General features: G+C 39.4%; 1 protein-coding gene across 3 annotated transcripts in view; it reads right to left on the reverse strand.

Annotated features, from left to right (window-relative positions):
- CRB1 (crumbs cell polarity complex component 1) overlaps positions 1–19,527 on the reverse strand; it is a 265,602-nt gene that overhangs the window by 96,164 nt on the left and 149,911 nt on the right. For all 3 annotated transcript variants that reach the window (XM_079912087.1, XM_079912086.1, XM_079912088.1), the window contains one exon: positions 17,997–18,179. In XM_079912087.1, the coding sequence (XP_079768213.1) occupies positions 17,997–18,179 (183 nt within the window). The remainder of the gene's footprint in view (positions 1–17,996; positions 18,180–19,527) is intronic.

The raw sequence follows: 19,527 nt of genomic DNA on the forward strand, positions 1-19,527 counted from the left end.
GGTTTTCTCATGGTATATGCCCAGTAGTGGGACTGCTGCATCATATGGTAGTCCTAGTTTTAGTGTTTTAAGGAATCTTCATACTGTTTTCCATAGTGGTTGTATCAACTTACATTCCCACCAACAGTGTAAGAGGTTTCCCTTTTCACCACACCCTTTCCAGCACTTATTGTTTCCAGCTTCTTTGACAATGGTCATTCTGACTGGCATGAGGTGATATCTCATTGTACTTTTGGTTTGCATTTCTCTAATAATTAGTGATGTTGAGCATCTTTTCATTTACCTCTTGGCCATCTGTATGTCTTCCTTGGTGAAATGTCTATTTAGGTCTTCTGCCCATTTTTTAACTGGATTGTTTGGTTTTTTGACATTGAGCTCCATGAGCTGTTTGTATATTTTGGAGATTAATCCTTCATCTGTTGTTTCATTTGCAAATATTTTCTCCCATTCTGAGGGTTGTCTTTTCATCTTGTTTATGTTACTCTAGGAGGTAGGTCAAAAAAGACCTTGCTGTGGTTTATGTCAAAGAGTGTTTTTCCTATGTTTTCCTTAAGTTTTATTGTGCCTGGTCTTACATTTAAGTCTTTAATCTACTTGGAGTTTATTTTTGTGTATGGTATTAAAGAGTGTTCTAATTTCATTCTTTTACATGAAGCTGTCCAGTTTTCCCAGCACCACTTATTGAAGAGGCTGTCTATTCTCCATTGTATGTTCTTGCTTCCTTTGTCATAAATTAGTTGCCCATATGTGCGTGGGTTTCTCTCTGGGCTTTCTATCCTGTACCATTGATCTACATTTCTGTTTTTGTGCCAGTACGACACTGTCTTGACTACTGTAGCTTTGTGGTAGAGTTTGAAGTCGGGGAGCCTGATTCCTGCAACTCCATTTTTCTTTCTCAAGATGGCTTTGGCTATTCGTGGTTTTTTGTGTTTCCATGTGAATTGTGAGATTTTTTGTTCTAATCCTGTGAAGAATGCCATTGGTAGTTTGATAGGGATTTCATTGAATCTGTAGATTGCTTTGGGTAGTATAGCCATTTTCACAATATTCATTCTTCCAATCCAAGAACATGGTATATTTCTCCATCTGTTTATGTCATCTTTGATTTCTTTCAACAGTGTTTTATAGTATTCAGAGTACAAGTTTTTTGCCTCCTTAGGCAGGTTTATTTCTAGGTATTTTATTCTTTTTGTTGTAGTGTTAAATGGGAGTGTTTCTTTAATTTCTCTTTCTGATTTTTCATTACTGGTGTATAGGAATGCCAGAGATTTCTGTGCATTTATTTTGTATCCTGCAACCTTACCAAATTCATTGATTAGTTCTAGTAGTTTTCTGGTGGCATCTTTAGGATTTTCTATGTATAGTGTCATGTCATCGGCAAATAGTTGACAGTTTTACTTCTTCTTTTCCAATTTGTATTCCTTTTATTTCTTTTTCTTCTTTGATTGCTGTGGCCAGGACTTCCAAAACTATGTTGAATAACAGTGGCGAGAGTGGACATCCTTGTCATGTTCCTGATCTTAGTGGAAATGCCTTCAGTTTTCACCATTGAGTATGACGCTTGCTGTGGGTTTGTCATATATGGCCTTTATTATATTGAGGTAGGTGCCCTCTATGCCCATTTTATCATAAATGGGTGTTGAATTTTGTCAAAAGCTTTTCCTGCATCTATTGAGATGATCATATGGTTTTTATTCCTTAATTTGTTAATGTAGTGTATCACATTGATTGATTTGAGTGTACTGAAGAATCCTTGCATCCCTGGGATAAATCCCACTTGATCATGGTGTATGATCCTTTTAATGTGCTGTTGGATTCTGTTTGCTAGTATTTTGTTCAGGATTTTTGCATCTATGTTCATCAGTGATATTGGTCTGTAATTTTCTTTTTTTGTGATATCTTCTTCTGGTTTTGGTATCAGGGTGATGGTGGCTTCTTAGAATAAATTTGGGAGTGTTTCTCCCTCTGCAGTTTTTTGGAAGAATTTGAGAAGGATTGGTGTTAGCGCTTCTCTAAATGTTTGATAGAATTCGCCTGTGAAGCCATCTGGTCCTGGACTTTTGTTTGTTGGAAGATTTTTAATTACAGTTTCAATTTCATTACTTGTGATAGGTCTGTTTATATTTTCTAATTCTTCCCAGTTCAGCATTGGAAAATTGTACCTTTCCAAGGATTTGTCCATTTCTTCATGGTTGTCCATTTTATTGGCATATAGGTTTGTAGCAGTCTCTTATAATCCTTTGTATTTCTGCAGTGTCAGCTGTGATTTCTCCTTTTTCATTTCTGATTTTATTGATTTGCGTCCTCTCCCTTTTTTTCTTGATGAGCCTAGCTGAGGGTTTATCAATTTTGTTTATCTTCTCAAAGAACCAGATTTCAGTTTTATTGATCTTTGATATTGTTTTCTTCGTTTCTATTTCATTTATTTCTGCTCTGATCTTTATGATTTCTTTCCTTCTACTGACTTTCAGTTTTCTTTGTTCTTCTTTCTCTAGTTGTTTTAAGTGTATGGTTAGATTGTTCATTTGAGATTTTTCTTGTTTCTTGAGGTGAGATTGAACTGCAATAAACTTCCCTCTTAGAACTGCTTTTGCTGTGTCCCATAGGTTTTGGGTTGTCGTGTTTTCATTTGTTTCTCTGTATTTTTTAATTTCTTCTTTGATTTCTTCAGTGATCTCTTGGTTATTCAGTAGCACACTGTTTAGCCTCCATGTATTTGTGTTTTTTACAGTTTTTTTTCCTGTAATTGATTTCCAATCCCATAGCATTGTGTTCAGAAAAGATGCTTGATACGATTTCAATTTTCTTAAATTTTCCAAGGCTTGATTTGTGACTCAAGGTGTGATCTATCCTGGCGAATGTTCCATGTGCACTTGAGAAGAAAGTGTATTCTGCCACTTTCGGGTGGAATGTTCTATAAATATCAATTAGATCTATCTGGTCTATTGTGTCATTTAAAGCTTGTGTTTCCTCATTTATTTTCTGTTTAGATGATTTTTCCATTGGTGTAAGTGAGGTGTTAAAGTCCCCTACTATTATTATTGTGTTACTTTCAATTTCTCCTTTCATGGTTGTTAGCATTTGCCTTATGTATTGAGGTGTTCCTATGTTGGGTACATAAACATTTATAATTGTTAGATCTTCTTGGATTGATCCTTTGATCATTATGTAGTATCCCTCCTTATCTCTTATAACAGTCTTTATTTTGAAGTCTATTTTATCTGATACGAGTAGTGCTACTCCAGCTTTCTTTTGATTTCCATTTGCATGGGATATCTTTTTCCATCCCCTCATTTTCAGTCTGTATGTGTCCCTAGGTCTGAAGTGGGTCTCTTGTAGAGAGCATGTATACGGGTCTTGTTTTTGTATCCATTCAGCCAGTCTGTGTCTTTTGGTTGGGGCATTTAATCCATTTACATTCAAAGTTATTATTGATATGTATGTTCCTATTACCATTTTCAAAATTGTTTTGGGTTTGTTTTTGTGGGTGTTTTTTTTGTCTTGTGTTTCCCGCTTAGAGAAGTTTCTTTAGCATTTATTGTAAAGCTGGTTTGGGGGTGCTGAATTCTCTTAGCTTTTGCTTGTCTGAAAAGCTTTTAACTTCTCCATCGAATCTGAGTGAGATCCTTGCTTGGTAGAGTAGTTTTGGTTGTAGGTTTTTCTCTTTCATCACTTTAAGTATATCCTGCCACTCCCTTCTGGCCTGCAGAGCTTCCACTGAAAAATCAGCTGATAATCTTATGGGGATTCCTTTGTATGTTATTTTTTGTTTTTCCCTTGCTGCTTTTCATATTTTTTCTTTGAATTTAATTTTTGTTAGTTTTATTAATATGTGTCTTGGTGTGTTTTTCCTAGAGTTTATCCTGTATGGGACTCTCTGTTCTTCCTGGACTTGGGTGACTATTTCCTTTCCCATGTTAGGGAAGTTTTCCACTATAATCTCTTCAAATATTTTCTCAGACTGTTTCTTTTTCTCTTCTTCTTCTGGGAACCTTTAATTCGAATGTTGGTGTGTTTAGTGTTGTCCCAGAGGTCTCTGAGATTGTCTTCAATTCTTTTCATTCTTTTATCTTTATTCTGCTCCTCGGCAGTTATTTCCACCATTTTGTCTTCCAGCTCACTTATTCGTTCTTCTGCCTCAGTTATTCTGTTATTGATTCCTTCTAGTTATTTTTCATTTCAGTTATTGTGTTGTTCATCTCTGTTTGTTTGTTCTTTAGTTCTTCTAGATCTTTGTTAAACATTTCTTGTATTTTCTCAATCTGTGCTTCCATTCTATTTCCAAGACTCTGGATCATCTTTACTATCATTACTGTGAATTCTTTTTCAGGTAGATTGCCTATTTCTTCTTCAATGATTTGGTCTTATAGGTTTTTACCTTGTTCCTTCTTCTGTGACATATTTTTTTGCCACCTCATTTTTTTTTTTTTTATGAGTGGGATTGTGTTCCTGTTTTACTGGTTGTTTGGCCTGAGGCTTCCAACACTGGAGTTTGTAGGCTATTGGGTAGAGCTGGGTCTTGGTGCTGAGATGAGGAACTCTGTGAGACCTCACTCTAATGAATATTCCCTGGGGTCTGAGGTTCTCTGTTAGTCCAGTGGTTTGGACTCAGAGCTCCCACTGCAGGACCCTCTGCCCGACCCCGGGCTCATGAATCAAAATCCTGCAAGCCGCATGGGGTGGCAAAAAAAAAAAAGAGAGAGAGAACAATAACAAAGTAAAAAATAAAATTAGACTAGGAAACTAACAGATATGTTAGAAAGAATGTAAAAATAAAATATAGATGAATCAACAAGCAGAAGGTACATCAGTACCACAATAGTAAAAAAGAGGAGGAGGGAAAAGAGAAAAAAAAAGTGAGGTGGGAAAGGCCTTGGCTGTAGAGAGTGGGGCCTAAGCAAGGGTGAGGTTTGGGTGGTGGGTGGGGCCAATGCTCAGGACCCACAGGGCTGGAAAAGGCCCTGGGGGCTGTGGGGGGGTGGGGATTAGGCTCAAGGAACAGAAGGGGCCCAGGTGTGCCCCCCACCCCTGGTCTCAGAGGGCAGGGTACCTCACCTGGGAGCCCAGCAGGCTTCCTGGGCTCGAGTGGGCAGGGTAAACGCCCTCCTCTCCTCTCCTGCTCCTCCAGTCTGGGGCCTGGGAGGGCCCCTCCCATCTGCCTCTCCTGATCTCCCCAGCCTCCCTCCTATGCCCCCAGGACCAATGCGGCCGGGGGGAGTGGAGAGGAAGGGGGGGCCTTGGAGGGCAGGGGACTGTCCTGGGAGCTCAGCCGGATCCCTGGGCCTGAGTGGGTGGGGCAATCACCCTCCGCTCTTCTCCTGCTCCTCCTAGAGGGCCCCTCCCACCTGCTTCTCCTGATCTCCCTGGCCTCCCTCCTGTGCCCGCAAGGACCCAGGTAAATAAGTAGGTGGTAGAGACTCAGTCTGCCCCTGGCACTCAGCATCCCTGCAGATTCTTGATGGGTGTACCAAGAATGCAAGACCCTAACCATTCTTTACCTGGGCCAATACTTAGCATTGGTTTTTGCAGCAAGGAACTTTGAGGGATGAGGTTACATCTCCCTTTGGGATAAAAGTCAGACTGGCTTGCTGCTTGCTATAAAAGCAGTGGATTCCCCAAGTGATTGCTCCCCTGTGTGATGCACATTCACTGCATGCACCCCGTCCATTTGAGCCCATCTCACATCCGTGTAAGACTTGCATGCTGGCAAAGTCTATGTGAACTCAATGCTCAAGCTGCCTGCTGTGCTGTGAGTAATAAAGTCCTTTGTCTCTAACCCAAGGTTTATGTCTTCTGCCAGAATCGATGAAACAACAGGCTAACTCACTGGCTATAAGGAAGATAAAATTAAATCTCAGACCCAACAGTTATGGCAACAAAGATGAGATGCTGACAGAGACACAGCTTTCTGGAAGAAGAATGTCAAGGGCCTTTCAGGATGGGTTCAGGGACAGAGCAGGACTCTCTGGCCTCTCCCCCAAGTGATGGGTGAGACAGGAAAGCAGGGGACCTGCACCATCCTACCTAAGATTGAGCAACAGGGGGTAGCATTAAAATAAGCAGCCCCAAATGATGCCCTGGTGGTTGCCAGATCTCCCTGGGCAGGTGGAGGAAAGGATGCTGTCCTGGCAACAGGCAGCAAGCCCCACAGCTCCAGCTGAGTGGCAGCAGGTGTGTGCTGCTGAGTCAAGGAGAATTGGAAGCTGAAATAGATTCTGTCAACAATGAGGACCTTGCTATTCAGTACAGAACCTCAGATAGACCAAAATGTTATAGATTGGTTTGGATGAGTCACAAGCAGTCACATGAAACTGAAACTGAATGATGCAAAAACGTACTGTGTGGTGTGGACCTGCTGTCTCCCTGCATGACCCTTGGTACCTCCCTCCCCCTGTAACATGACTTCAGCTGCTTTAAGGACAAATATCCCTGTCCACACAGGACCTTGAGTCACTGTCTCACCAAGAGGTGGAGCTGCTCTTGCCTGGTGAGCCTCCTTTGACAGGGCAGAGGGCAGGGCGTGCAAAGGGCAGAAACGAAGGGGCCTCCCAGCCCAGGGGCTCACCAGACATCAGGAGACCCTGGGGAGGGAGTAGCTCTGGCGCTTGGACTCCATTCCTGGAGTAAGGACCAAACTGGGTGAACAGCTTTCCGGCAACCCTCCACCCTCTTCCTCAAGGGCAAACCTCCCCCCACCTAGCACTCCTGCACTCCCAGCTGGGAGACTGTGTGGGTTTTTTGGTGGTTGTTGCTTTATCTCCTAAGTCACCATGGGTTACAGTCCTTAGTCTGTGTTCCTGAGATAAAAATGGCATCCAAATTCAATGCATGGAGTTTGGATGGGGCTGGTAGAGGAAAAGGATAAAGTGACCTTATGGGTGGGAACCCTGGGCTGAATCGATGCACAGCTGTGGCTTCCACATCCATACATATAATGGAAATAATGGGTTCTATGCCTGCACTTCCCCAATCCAGAAGTGTCAGAGGGGTTTCTCCCATTTAGGGTTTGCCACATGTATTGTCCCCTCCAGGCTGGTGCAATAGAAACAATGTAGAATCTGAGGAGGAGAAAGGAGTATCAGAGCTTTAGATGCTGGGGAATTGATAGAGGCTGTTTCTCTGTATAATATACCTGGTCTAATCCAATTACACCCCTCTGAAAACAGACACACACAAAGGCAGCTACTAATCTCTGTTGCAACTGACTGCACCTGATTCATGGCAACCTGCGACTCCCGGACATGACAGACCCGTTTTCGAATGGTCAACCTGGACTTCAGTGCAAATATGGAGAGGACCTTCAGGCCCTGTTGGTCAAACGTGAATGATATATTCAAGATCACGGCTGATTTGGTCTTGGCAGCATTTTGGTTTTACATGAAAATGTGGCAGCCATTCCTTTGGGGAAAAAAAAACTATTCCCCATTCAACTACCTTGAATATAACCACTTACTCAATGGGGCCCTCCATCCACAGAGATTAGGATCCTCTTATGCCTGGGCCTGATCAGACCAAGTTAAAGGCTGATGGTGTTCATGGGAAAGCATTGGTCATCCATGCCCCAACAACTCCAGAAAGCTGATTGAGATAAGGTCTGGTCAGCACAATGGCCTGAATGGAAAGCTGGTCCTCCTTGCCTTAGACAACAGTCCTATGGACCAGGCATTTTATGTTTTTACTAGTTCTTGGGCTACAGTTAATGATCTGCCACTTGGAAGACCACAGGCTGGCCGGTTAAAGATCCTCCTCTTCAGGGCCTTCAATTGTGGAAGCAAATTTCAAATGCCCATCGGACAGTCTGGTCCAGTCACACGGATCACCAGGGGAAGGGCCCATTGTCTGATGAGGCTAAATCAAGATGCCCATCAAGCCTGAACCACCCAGATCACTGCTATCACTGCCTGGATCCATTCTTGTACCAGACAAAACAATAGGTCAACCATCAGGGAAGACATGACTGTGATCTAGAAGGACCACTGTGTGCCAGGCTCTGACTCCTGCCACAGTTGGTCCAATAGTCCAGCAGTGAAGGAGGTCACATTCCACAGAGAAGCATTTTCCTGTCTCCTCTTAGAAAATCGACTAGTGGATCTCTGACTCTCCCTGGGGACTGCCATTGGCACCTTGTCACTAGAGATACATTTTCAGGTTATGTTGTTGCTGTTCCATTCTGATCAGCTGACTCTAGTTTTCAGCTTTCCAGGCCTTCTGCAATCTGACAGTAGCATTTTTTTTTCTTATAAAGGCCCCCAACAATGGACGGATAGTCAAGATAAACAAAGGACATTCCACACGCCTTTATTCTCTGATAAGGCTGCTGGCACCACTAAGAGGTGGCACAGACTTTTAAAAAATTTCATTGAAGTATATTTGATTTTTTTTCCTTACTCAAAAGCCTTATGTCTTCTGCCAGCATCCATGAAGCAGTAACATACTAAGTTATGAACTTGTAAGTAGGATAAAATCAAATCTCAGATCCAATAGATTTAGTGGACGGAATATGAGGTGGTTCTTCTCTGAGTGAAATTAGAAACCTGATGATAACTGAGGGTAACAAAGAGGGAGGAGGTAATGGAAGTTTGAAGAAAGAGAAAGTATAAAAAGGTCATCTTGGGAAGTAGACCTCGAAAAGAAGTGTTCTCTAAGGGCTAGGAGTCTCCTGGAAATTTGTGGTCATAAATATCAAGTGATATTCATCAGTTAAGTGTGTGAGTTGTGAGTTTTTCTCCAGCCGCACTCAAATTATCTGTAGGTGTGCAGAAGATGAAGTGTGAGGTTTAATCTTATGTGTACTTTTACCAGGTAAGTACAATGGAGAGAGACAGGATCTGGGGAGCTGAGGTTATACGCAAGGAAATAGTTGCAGTATTAGACTGAAGTCTTAGCTGAGACAGAGGGTGAGGCAATGAATAAAAAATTGGTTGGAACAACTGACTAGGTGCAATGAAAAAGTGTTGGCATGTAAGTGAACTGGAGAAATGGAGGTTATGGTCAGAGAATAGAACGATGGAAAATGAGGTTTTTAGTGAGTTATTGGTGACAATAAGGTCTGCACTGTGACCACAGAAGTGGGTAGAAGTTGCCGGGTGGCAGTCAGAGTCATTTGGAAATAACGAGGTCAAATGACTGGGAAATAAGGTTTGCAGCGATATTCCATATGGGTGTCTCCAAGAATGATAAGAAAGTAAGATACTAAAATCTTCAATGACTAAAGTGAAGGTGTCAGGGGGTGGGAGGAGGATTGTAATAAGGAGGAGCAGTAGGTGCCATCGTATATGAAGACATATGCTTCCAAATGAGTTGGGGATTTGAATGAAGAGGGAGGAGCAGTTGCTTAGAGGTAGAAATAAAGTGAAAAGGACATTGAGTTGACTTTGGGGACCAGTTGAACATGGGATTTGGGAGAAGAATAAAAAACAACTGCCATTTGAGAGGGCTGCAGAAGAATAGTACCCTGAGAATATAGCTAGATTGTAGCTAAAGCACGTAGGTGAAAGAAATGTTTGAAAAAGATGTTGAGGAGAGTGACAATTGAGTTTATAATAAATTTTGAGATCTTTAGCATAGAGTGGGACGTTCAGAAAAGGATGGGAAATCAGGTGAAATTAGGCAATGGCCAGAGCATTTTGGCATCAGAGACTAGGGCCTGATGGGCCGGAATGAAGAGACCTGGGGTGCTGGGACATCTGTGAGTGATGGAGGTAAGCTGACTGGTAAGTCACGGTGAGACCATTCCTGACGGACTTCAGAGGAAGTTACAGTCAGCTCTGATTTCAGCCTTTTCAAGAATAGCTGCTTGAGTGCTGACTAGGAAGAGGTGAAGAGGACCACTGCGGAAGGAGGGGTGGTTTTTACCAAGAGCAGGTATAACAAAACCTTTCATGGGAAAAAGAGATGCAACCCTTTAGTCAGAGATTTGGTTGATCTAAGGTTTTGGATGCTTTCCTGAGGCCTGGGACCTGAGCTGCTCAGGGCTGGAGTAAAGCTCCAGACAAATGTGTACGTGGAGGTGGTCAGGGAGGCGGATGGGGCGGGGGGAGAAGGGTGTTTCTGAAGAGTCTTCCGTGTTAATGTCAGAAGACAATGTTCTGAATAAACAATCCCAGCAGCGGACTTTGGTAAATGCCATAATCTTTGATTTGGTCAGCTGGCGGTCACTAATGTTGCTCTTTCTAAAGATTAGCATGCTTAAAGAAACTCTGGGGGATCTTGAACAGCAAGAAGCAGAATGGGGTTTCCAGATGGCCATCCTCACAAGCAGCAAACACGCAGCTGGCCTGGTTATATGCAGGCTTGCCGTGTGGGCTCCTGTAAGCACAATTCCTAGTATCTTCAACCTCTTCTCTGAACATCTGTTTCAAGTCCTTGTTCTAACAATCCCTGGCTATTACTAGAGAATGGTACTTCCCTTACAGGTCTAAGAAATGGTGGAGGCCCACATCTCTCACACAAAAACAGAATCCAAGTTGCAAGGACAGCGCCTGTGGCATGACGATGTGGATTATTGAGAATTTAATTATGAATTTCCTGGTGAAGGATTTGCAGTGGTTTTATTCTTTAGCTTTAGAAAACTGTTTTCTCTTTCAAATACACGTTGGCCAGAATCCTTGATGTGGAGAACTGACATCTGTCTGCTGATTATCCATTTGAGAGCTTTGCCTTAGCTTGTTTGATGGTAAGTCAACAAAATAATGCTAACCTAATAAAGCAGCCACAGCCCGTGAAGCTGCTGTTCCCTGTCTCCGTCCTGATGGTCTCACAGACATGTCCATCTCTGGATCTGATCTGCATTTGATCTTCCAAATCTTGACTGTTAAATTTCCCTATTAGATATAATATCTTTTTTGATAGTAGGTAGTAAGCATAATGAACATGATTTTCAAAATCAATCTATGTATAAGGTGACACACCTTTCTTAATTGTTGTAGCTAAGAGAGCAGAATCAAAAGTAGTACAAGCAGGAATGTGCTCATATGTACTAAAAAGAGTTTCGTTTATAGATGTTAATATTCATCATAAAAGCAAAGGTAAATGAATTGGATTAATCTATTGAAAATATTAATATTAATAAATGCCCTATTAAGTAAATAAGGATGGAAGCAAAGTTGGCTCTTCTAGGGTTACAGCTTTATATGTGTATCTAATATCTGTTCAAGTTATTTAAGATCTACACTCTCAAACTTGAAATTGTAAGTAAGGAAAAAAGTGCATCTCTAAGAACAGCGAGCCAAAAACAACAAATGAACAAATTCTATGGAAGATTTCTCTGTAGGCAGGAGATGCTGACTGCCCCATATGCTTGCTTCATTGCTTCACGAATACAGAAAGCTTTCAATGTCACATGTTCGGCCCTATGTGCCTATTTTAGTTGGATTTAGGTAGAATGACAGGATTTAACTTTTAAGGAAAAGTGAACACTTCATTTTTAACAACATTGTGCTTGAGGCAGATGAACCTAAGAACGAGAGATCCCATGAACAGTCACTTTGCCAGGTGGCACTCATCAGGGTGTTTACTGTTGAGAACCCCTCTATTTCTGCCTAAGGTTTGAAGCCAGGACATCACAGGATCCCCTGCTGCACCACTCAGTTCTTCCCATGCACAGAGCAGAGGGGTGAAGCAGAATAAAATCTCCACCTCAGAGGCAACAAGGAAGCACTCCAGAGACCAGCAATGGTGTTGCTCTTTGCTGGAGTAAATGCTAATTGGAGTTGGTGAGTGAAAGTTAGAGCTGAAAATTGGACTTGGCTTACGAGCAGTTGGGAAACTTGTTAAAGGTATTATCACTATCACATTTTGATAAACAGAAACAAAATGTTCACATTAAAAACATGAGTCAATTGTTTCCAATTTAACTTGGTTAGAACACGATGCTTCAAGGGTAAGCACACAGGTCATGAGATCCTTTCTTAATTTTTAGAAGCAACATGATCATTTGTATTAAAAAACTACCAAGTCATTTGGATTCTCATAATTTCCACTAAATTCTATCTGGCAAAAATAGCAATAGGTCCTCTTTCCTGATTTCTCTGACTGTACCTTTTTATGGCTTCACTGTGACAGTTATCATACCGTCTTGTATTCTTGTGCATCTTTTTCCTCCCGCTCTTTCACTTTCCTTTGGGAAGAGACCATGTATTTTCATCATTATATCCCTAGAACTGAGTCCAGTACCCCAAAGTGAAAAGTTAAAACATGATAGAAAGAAGCAGCCAACATTCCTTCTAGTAGCGGTCAAGGATGGTCATACAAAATAAAGATAATTTACAGCTTTGGACTGGACTGCACAGTGTTTTTCAACTACAGGCCTTCTCCAATTATAGAATTATTTAGTTTGCCATTAAAATTATGTGAATATGTGGGTTTTAAGTAAATGCACAGACTTTAAATCAAGTGTTTATGCGCCATTCTCATTTCAAGCTGAGCATTGCAGCTATAGGCACAAACTGGCTATGGCAGTATGTAAGGATATTTTGCCAAAGAATATTTTTTAATGATTTTGAGATTATTAGAGAAGAGTAACCATTATTGCATCTAGGCTCATGAGTTTCCAAGTTTCAGTTCTGATCATTAAAATACCTAAATGGATCTTCAGACTTTTCTCAATCATCTTATCAAATAATACTTCTGGTTTCTGTGGGCTCAACTTGCCTTACCTGTTGAAAGTCCCAGAAGAAACCCTGGTAAAAGGTGGTCCCCCTTCAGAGGGGCTTGGTTTCTCTCATTAGGATTCTCTGCCCCCTTTTACCCATGTTTTCACTATTTCCCATTTTCCATGGCTTTAAGCTCTCTTTATTTCTCTCTCTCTCTGAGTACTGTCTTCAGGGACCCTCAGTTAATTTCTACTCTGGTATATTTCACTTTTACATTATAAAAAAGCTAAAAAATTGCATTCAATATCCAACCAAAACCATTTTTAATTTGGAACATAACTGTACATGTAGTAAAGAGCAACAAATACATCCTTAATTATAATTAAAAAAATGGAAATGTTTGTAGCTATATTTAACAACTCTAATGGTTTCTTTGAATGGAGCTCTGTCATTAAATGTATTATTCACAATTATATTTTTCATCATGATGGAAATTTATTTTAATATAACAAGTGATAGAACTGCACATATGTATAGCTTGCAAAAAAGTAAACTGTGTCATTTATATCCTCAGCAGAGATCAGTGAGAGCCCTGGTGGCACCAGATATACCAAGCAGACTAAACTAACACTGCCACAATTCTGAAATCTACCTGATTATTGGACCTATATAGCCCGCAAAAGTGGGCTATGACCTGTTTGCCCAAAATAAAAAGGTGACTGCCCGCTAAAATTTTAAAAATTCAAATAAGACTAACAGTTTCCTAGCATAATATCCAAAATGTCCTGGATACGACTGAAAAGTCACCCATCATACCAAGAATCAGGAAAACCACAACTTGAGTGAGAAAAGAAAATGAACTGATGTCATCAACTCAACCTGAGTGGGATCAGATTTTAGAATTATCTGACAAAGATTTAAAGTAACCATCATAAAATGATTTAATAAGCAATTACAAATTCTCTTGAGATAAAAAGGAAAGGTAGATAAAAGGAAAAATAGAAATGAAAGGAAAAATAGAAATTATCAGCAAGGAATTAGATGCTACAAAAAATGGAAATTATAAAACTGGAAAATAAAATAGGAGAAATAATCAATTCTCTGGATGGGTACAATAGTAGAGAGGAGATGAAAGAGAAAGAGAATAAAATTAGTGAATTTGAAGACAGATCAATAGAATTTACCCGTTCTAAACAAAGGAGAGAAAAACAAATGAACAGAACCTCAGGAATCTGTGGGAAAATAGCAAAAGACACAAAACTTATATTATCAGAGTTGCAGGAGAAGAAAAAGAGTAGGGCTGAAAGAGCATTCAAAGAAAAACTTGGCTAAAGAGATCCTAAATTTGGCAAAAGACATAAATCCACAGATTTGAAAAGCTGAGTGAATTCCAAATAGGAAAAACCCAAATAAATTGACACCAAGACACATCATAAATAAAATTCCGAAAACTAAAGACAGAGTTGAAGGTGTTATCACTACCACACTTTTTCTCTACAAGTAGCCAGAGAAAAGCTGCCAATTTCAATGATAGCAGATTTCTCATTTGAAACCATGGAGTGCAGAAGGAAGTGATGTAGAATTTTTCAAATGCTGAAAGAAAAGAATTGTCAACCATGAATTCTATATTCAACAAACTACACTTCAGGAACAAATGGGCAATAAAGACTTTCTCAGATAAAGGAAAACCAAAAGAATTGTCACTAGCACATCTATTCTTTTTTTTTTTTTAAGATTTTTTTTTTTGATGTAGACTATTTTTAAAGTCTTTATTGAATTTGTTACAATGTTGCTTCTGCTGTATATCTTGGTTTTTTGGCCCTGAGGCATGTGGGATCTTAGCTCCCAACCAGGGATTGAAACTGCACCCCCTGCATTGGAAGGTGAAGTCTTAACCATTGGATTGCCAGGGAAGTCCCAGCATACCTACTCTTAAAGAAAGGCTAAAGGAAGTTCTTTAAACAGAATGTAAACAGTAGAATAAGAATCTTGAGGCAAAAGGCAGAAAGGAAGAACAATGGAGAGGGCAGGTAAATATAATAGAACACTCTTCTCTGCATGAGTTTTCTAAATCATATGTAATGATTAAAATAGGAATTATAATACCATCTTATCCTCAAAACAATGATATTTTAAAGTGGGGAAGACAAAGGGACCTAAGTGGAAATAAAGTTTTCCTCCACTTCACCCAAAATTGTAACATGTTAATACCAATAGGCTATGATAAATTACATGTGTATATTGTAATACCCAGAACAACCACTATGAAAACTACACAATACAGCTGAAAATACTATAAATAAATCAAGATGAAATCCTAAAAAAATGATCAAGTAACCCACAGAAAGATAAGAAAAGAGAAACAAAGAAATCAAACAGAAAACATAATAAAATGGCAGAGTTCATCCCTAATAAATCAATAATTACTTCAAGGTAAATGGTCTAAATATATCAATTAAAAGGCAGAGATTGACAGCATAATTTTGAAAAAGCATGACCCAATAATATGCTTTTTAATATGCCATTTAGAAGCAACTCACTTCAAGTTCAATAAGTAAGTTGAAAGTATAAGGATGGAAAAAGGCATACCATGCAAATGTTAATTTTTTTAAAAGGCAAGAACATGATTATTTATGTAGAAAATATGAGAGAATTGACAAAAAATCTCCTGGAACTAATAAATGATTATAGCAAGGTTGCAGAGTACAAGGTTAGTATAATATACAAAAGTCAATTGCTTTTCTACATAACAGCAATGAACAAGTAGAATTTGAAATTAACAACACAACACCATTTACATTGGCACCCCCAAAATGAAATACTTAGGTATAAATCTAACAAAATATGTATAAGATTGATATGAGTAAAAGTACAAAGCCCTGGTGAAAGATATCAAAGAACTAAATAAATGGAGAGATATCCCACGTTCATGGATAGGAAGACTCAATATTGTCAAGGTGTCAGTTTTTCCCAATGAGATCTCAACCAAAATCCCAGCAAGTTGTTACATAGATATCAACAAACTGATCCTAAAGTTTATATGGAGAGGCAAAAGGCCCAGAATAGCCAACACAATATTGAAGGAGAACACAGTTGGAGGACTGACACTACCCAACTTCAAGACTTCAAGACAGTAATCAAGACAGTGTGGTACAGGCAAAAGAACAGACAAATAGATAAATAGAACAGAATAGAGAACCCAGAAACAGATTCATGTAAATATAGACAACTGATCATTGACAAAGGAGCAGAGGCAATTCAATGGAACAAAGACAGTCTTTTCAATAAACGGTGGTGGCCACAAGCAGAAAAATGAAACTAGAAACAGACCTTACTCCCTTCACAAAAATTAACACAAAAGGGGTCACAGACCTAAATACAAAAAGAAACACCTACAAAACACCTAGAAGATAACATGGGAGAAAACCTCTTGATAGGTAACCTTGGGTAAGTTGACTTTTTAGATACAGCACTGAAGGCATGATCCATGAAAGGAATAATTGATAAACATCACTAAAATTTAAAACTTCTGCTTTGCCAAAGAAAATGTCAAAAGAATGAGAAGACAAAGTGGATAACTCTTCATGAAGCCCATTTTCTTTTTATTTTAGGTACACCACAAAACTAGATTTCCCAGTCTCTGCTGCAGTTAAATGTGGTCCTAAAACTAAATTTGACCAATGGTATGTGAGTAGAAGACATAGTCACCACTTTTAGGGCCATAAAAAACTTTCTAGATGCCACACTCCATTGTCTTTCCTTCACCAGTTGCTTGTTGCAATAGAGCATGGTAAACTTGGAAACCACGTTTTGAAGATGGAAAAAAAAGAGAGGAACCTGTGACCCTGAATCACTATTTGAAGGACAATTGATTATGAGAACCCATTTTTGGAATTCACACGAGTGGAAAATAAGCAATTTCATTAAGCCATACTTGGGGCAGCCCAGGACTTCTTAACTCATATAGTCATTCTTGGCTGCTCTTCAGAAATTAAGGCCAACACACTTCCCTGGAACATTTCACTGCCTCTCCTGTTTGGATCTGCAGATTCTTTGGTCAACCATATTCTTTTATCTGATAAGGCAACGTTAGCAATGGCCTCTGACTTTGATAGAATCTCTTCTTTATAACCCTAAACCCAATAAAAAATTTTAGAACTCCCTTACCTTGTTCCAAGAGGGATTTAAAGTAGCTGACAAAAATACTTACACTATACCAGGATCAAACAATTCAGAAAAAATAAGAAAAAAAAAAAAGGCAAATGTAAGAAACAGAAACAGGAAATTTAAGTAATCTCAGAGGTAGGGTAAATACAGAAATATATTCCAGAAAAACATATATGCTTGTAGAACCCACTTTTACCTATAAGATTTCTGGTATCTTACATTGTTGGGAAATGTGATGTACTACAAGATTTATTTCATGCTTTTTTTCATTTATCAAGATTTGTTTGCACACATTTACTAAGGGAAAAAGCATGCAAGCTAGAAGCTATTCAGGAAAAACAATACTTATACTGATGTTGACACTGGAGAGGCTTTTCCCCTGTGTGTTTTTCATAGAGGGGACAGTGAATAAGGAAATCTTCTACAGCAACCTTACAGCAAACACTGCCATCAAATAAATAGATCCCCTCTCCCATTTTTCTTATTCCTTATTTTCTTTTCTCAGAAATCCCCGATAGCAGCTGAAATATTTTCCTCAGATATCACTGGATCTATTGAGAAAAGAATAAGATAGAAATCTAGGTTGTAATTAGTTTTCTCAGTGGTATCCATGCAATTGCAGGTAAGTTGCTACTCATTACCAAATACGGGACTGTCTCCAAACTTCTGAAAATTTTCAGAAATGGGAGCAGACACAAACACAACTGTTCATTGGAAAACAAACGTGCACATTTCCTCTGCGTTTTAGAGTAAGAATGCTGTAGAACAAGTTAGAGTCATTTAAACTTGATATAGGGAAAAACTTTAGCTATAGAATAGTTGATTACTTGAGACTAGATAATTTTTCTGTGTAAATATAAGTACGTTAACTTATTTAAGCAAATTTGAATAACATAAAATGTAACATCATTATAAAATATAATGACATAAAAATTCCAACATTTTCTGTTTATAAGGTGAAGAATTTGAGTCAGCTTCTAATTCCCAGGATAATGTATACAGGTATTTCCCCTTTCGTACACCTCTTCTATCCCTATTTTTAACATTTTCCTCATGATCTGAGGAATTAGGATATGTGACATGAGGTATTTTTCAGGCCCACAAGGGGGACCCTTTGCACCACAGCAACAGAGGTTATATGGCACAGATCTCACTGCTCATCCACAATTTGGTTGAATGCGTGATCTGCCATCGAACGCTAGAAAGTCAAGGCATCTCCCCAGCCCTGGGCCTCACCTGTGAGTCCAGGTGGACAGATGCAGATGTAACCTGAGGCTTCGGGGTGGCCGGATAGAGACAGCAGCTGGGCAAGACGCCCATGCCCTTCCCCTGAAGACAGCTCCACGCATTCCCCATCAGACTGGCAGGGGCTACTACTGCATTCATCGATGTCGGTCTCACACTGGGCCCCCGTGTATCCTGCAGGATAAACGTTCAGAGAAGCTGCTGAGTCAAAGCCCCTCAACCATAGAGTATGTGCCTGACCGGAGGCTGGTCACTGTGCTGGCACCAGTTAACAAGGTGCTGGCCCTCCCTCAAGGAGCTGGCAAGGGGTCTGGTAAGGGAGGCTTCCACGAACATGAGTAATAGTAACAATGGAGTCACTCCTATAATATCGATCAATGCTTTTAATAAAGATTGGATGAACAAGGAACTTCTGGATAACCTTGATCTAACCTGGACATTTTAACTAGACTCCAATTCCTCAAATATTCCAATTGTTTGAATGTTAAGCAAGGAAAAAAAATGATATATTTTTCCAGAGAATAGCTGTAAAGTCAGCAGGATCTACATAGCCAACCCTAAATTCTTCTCTTAAAACTCAAAGTAAAGGTAAATGGTTGCTTCTTAACACTCAGTGAGACAATAAAATAGTGATTTGTATTTGAATGGATTTAGCTGGGTCATTTTGTTAGGGACAAGAATAAAAACAATAAAACATGAATGATTTAGTACTTTATAAAACATTTTAATATTAAATATAAAAAAAGTCCCTATCAGAACTATTCCTCTGGTTTTACATACATATGCCCTGTTAAAACTATATATGTATATATTTATTGTGTGTGTGTTAACATAACTGGAATTGTACTGCACGCATCCTTCTGCAACTTGCTTTTTGAACTCCCTTGCACGGTCTATCCACGTTAAATTTACAATCCAGAGTTGTAAAAGTTATAAATCAAATCATGGTATTTCTTTACTTTAAAACCATTCAATGGCTTCCCTCTTCAAACAGAATAAAATTTAAAATCCTTAAGCTGATCGGCCCTTTATTATCTGGCCCTAATCCCATCTCTGCATTCCTGTCCCTAGAATGTTTTCTACCCCAGGGCCTTCATAACATTGTTCCCTCTCCAGAAAACCCTTCTCCAAGACTGTGCTTGGATAACTCTAAGCTTTCAGGCTCCATCTCTTATTACGTTCTCTTTTCCTCATGGTCAGATCTAAGTAAGATCCTTTTTTCTCTCATATACCCAATTCTTTCCTTTCATTGTCTTACAATGATTGATATTATGTACTTACTTTTATAGTTATCTTTTAAAATTTATTTACATATATAGCTTTCATTTGTTGATGTATTTGATAGCTTTCTCCCTCAACAGACTGTAAGCTTCACAAAAGCAGGGACTGTTTTTTTATTCTCCACTCCAGGACAGAGCAACACCTGAGTAGTAGGCCTTCAATCAATGTCTGAATGAGATTCAGATAGTTCTAATCAACAATTTAGATGATAATCCTAGCTTAGCAGATAAACTAGAGAATT

The sequence above is a fragment of the Stenella coeruleoalba genome (genome assembly GCF_951394435.1).
Source record: "Stenella coeruleoalba genome assembly, chromosome: 1".
Lineage (NCBI taxonomy): Eukaryota > Metazoa > Chordata > Mammalia > Artiodactyla > Delphinidae > Stenella > Stenella coeruleoalba.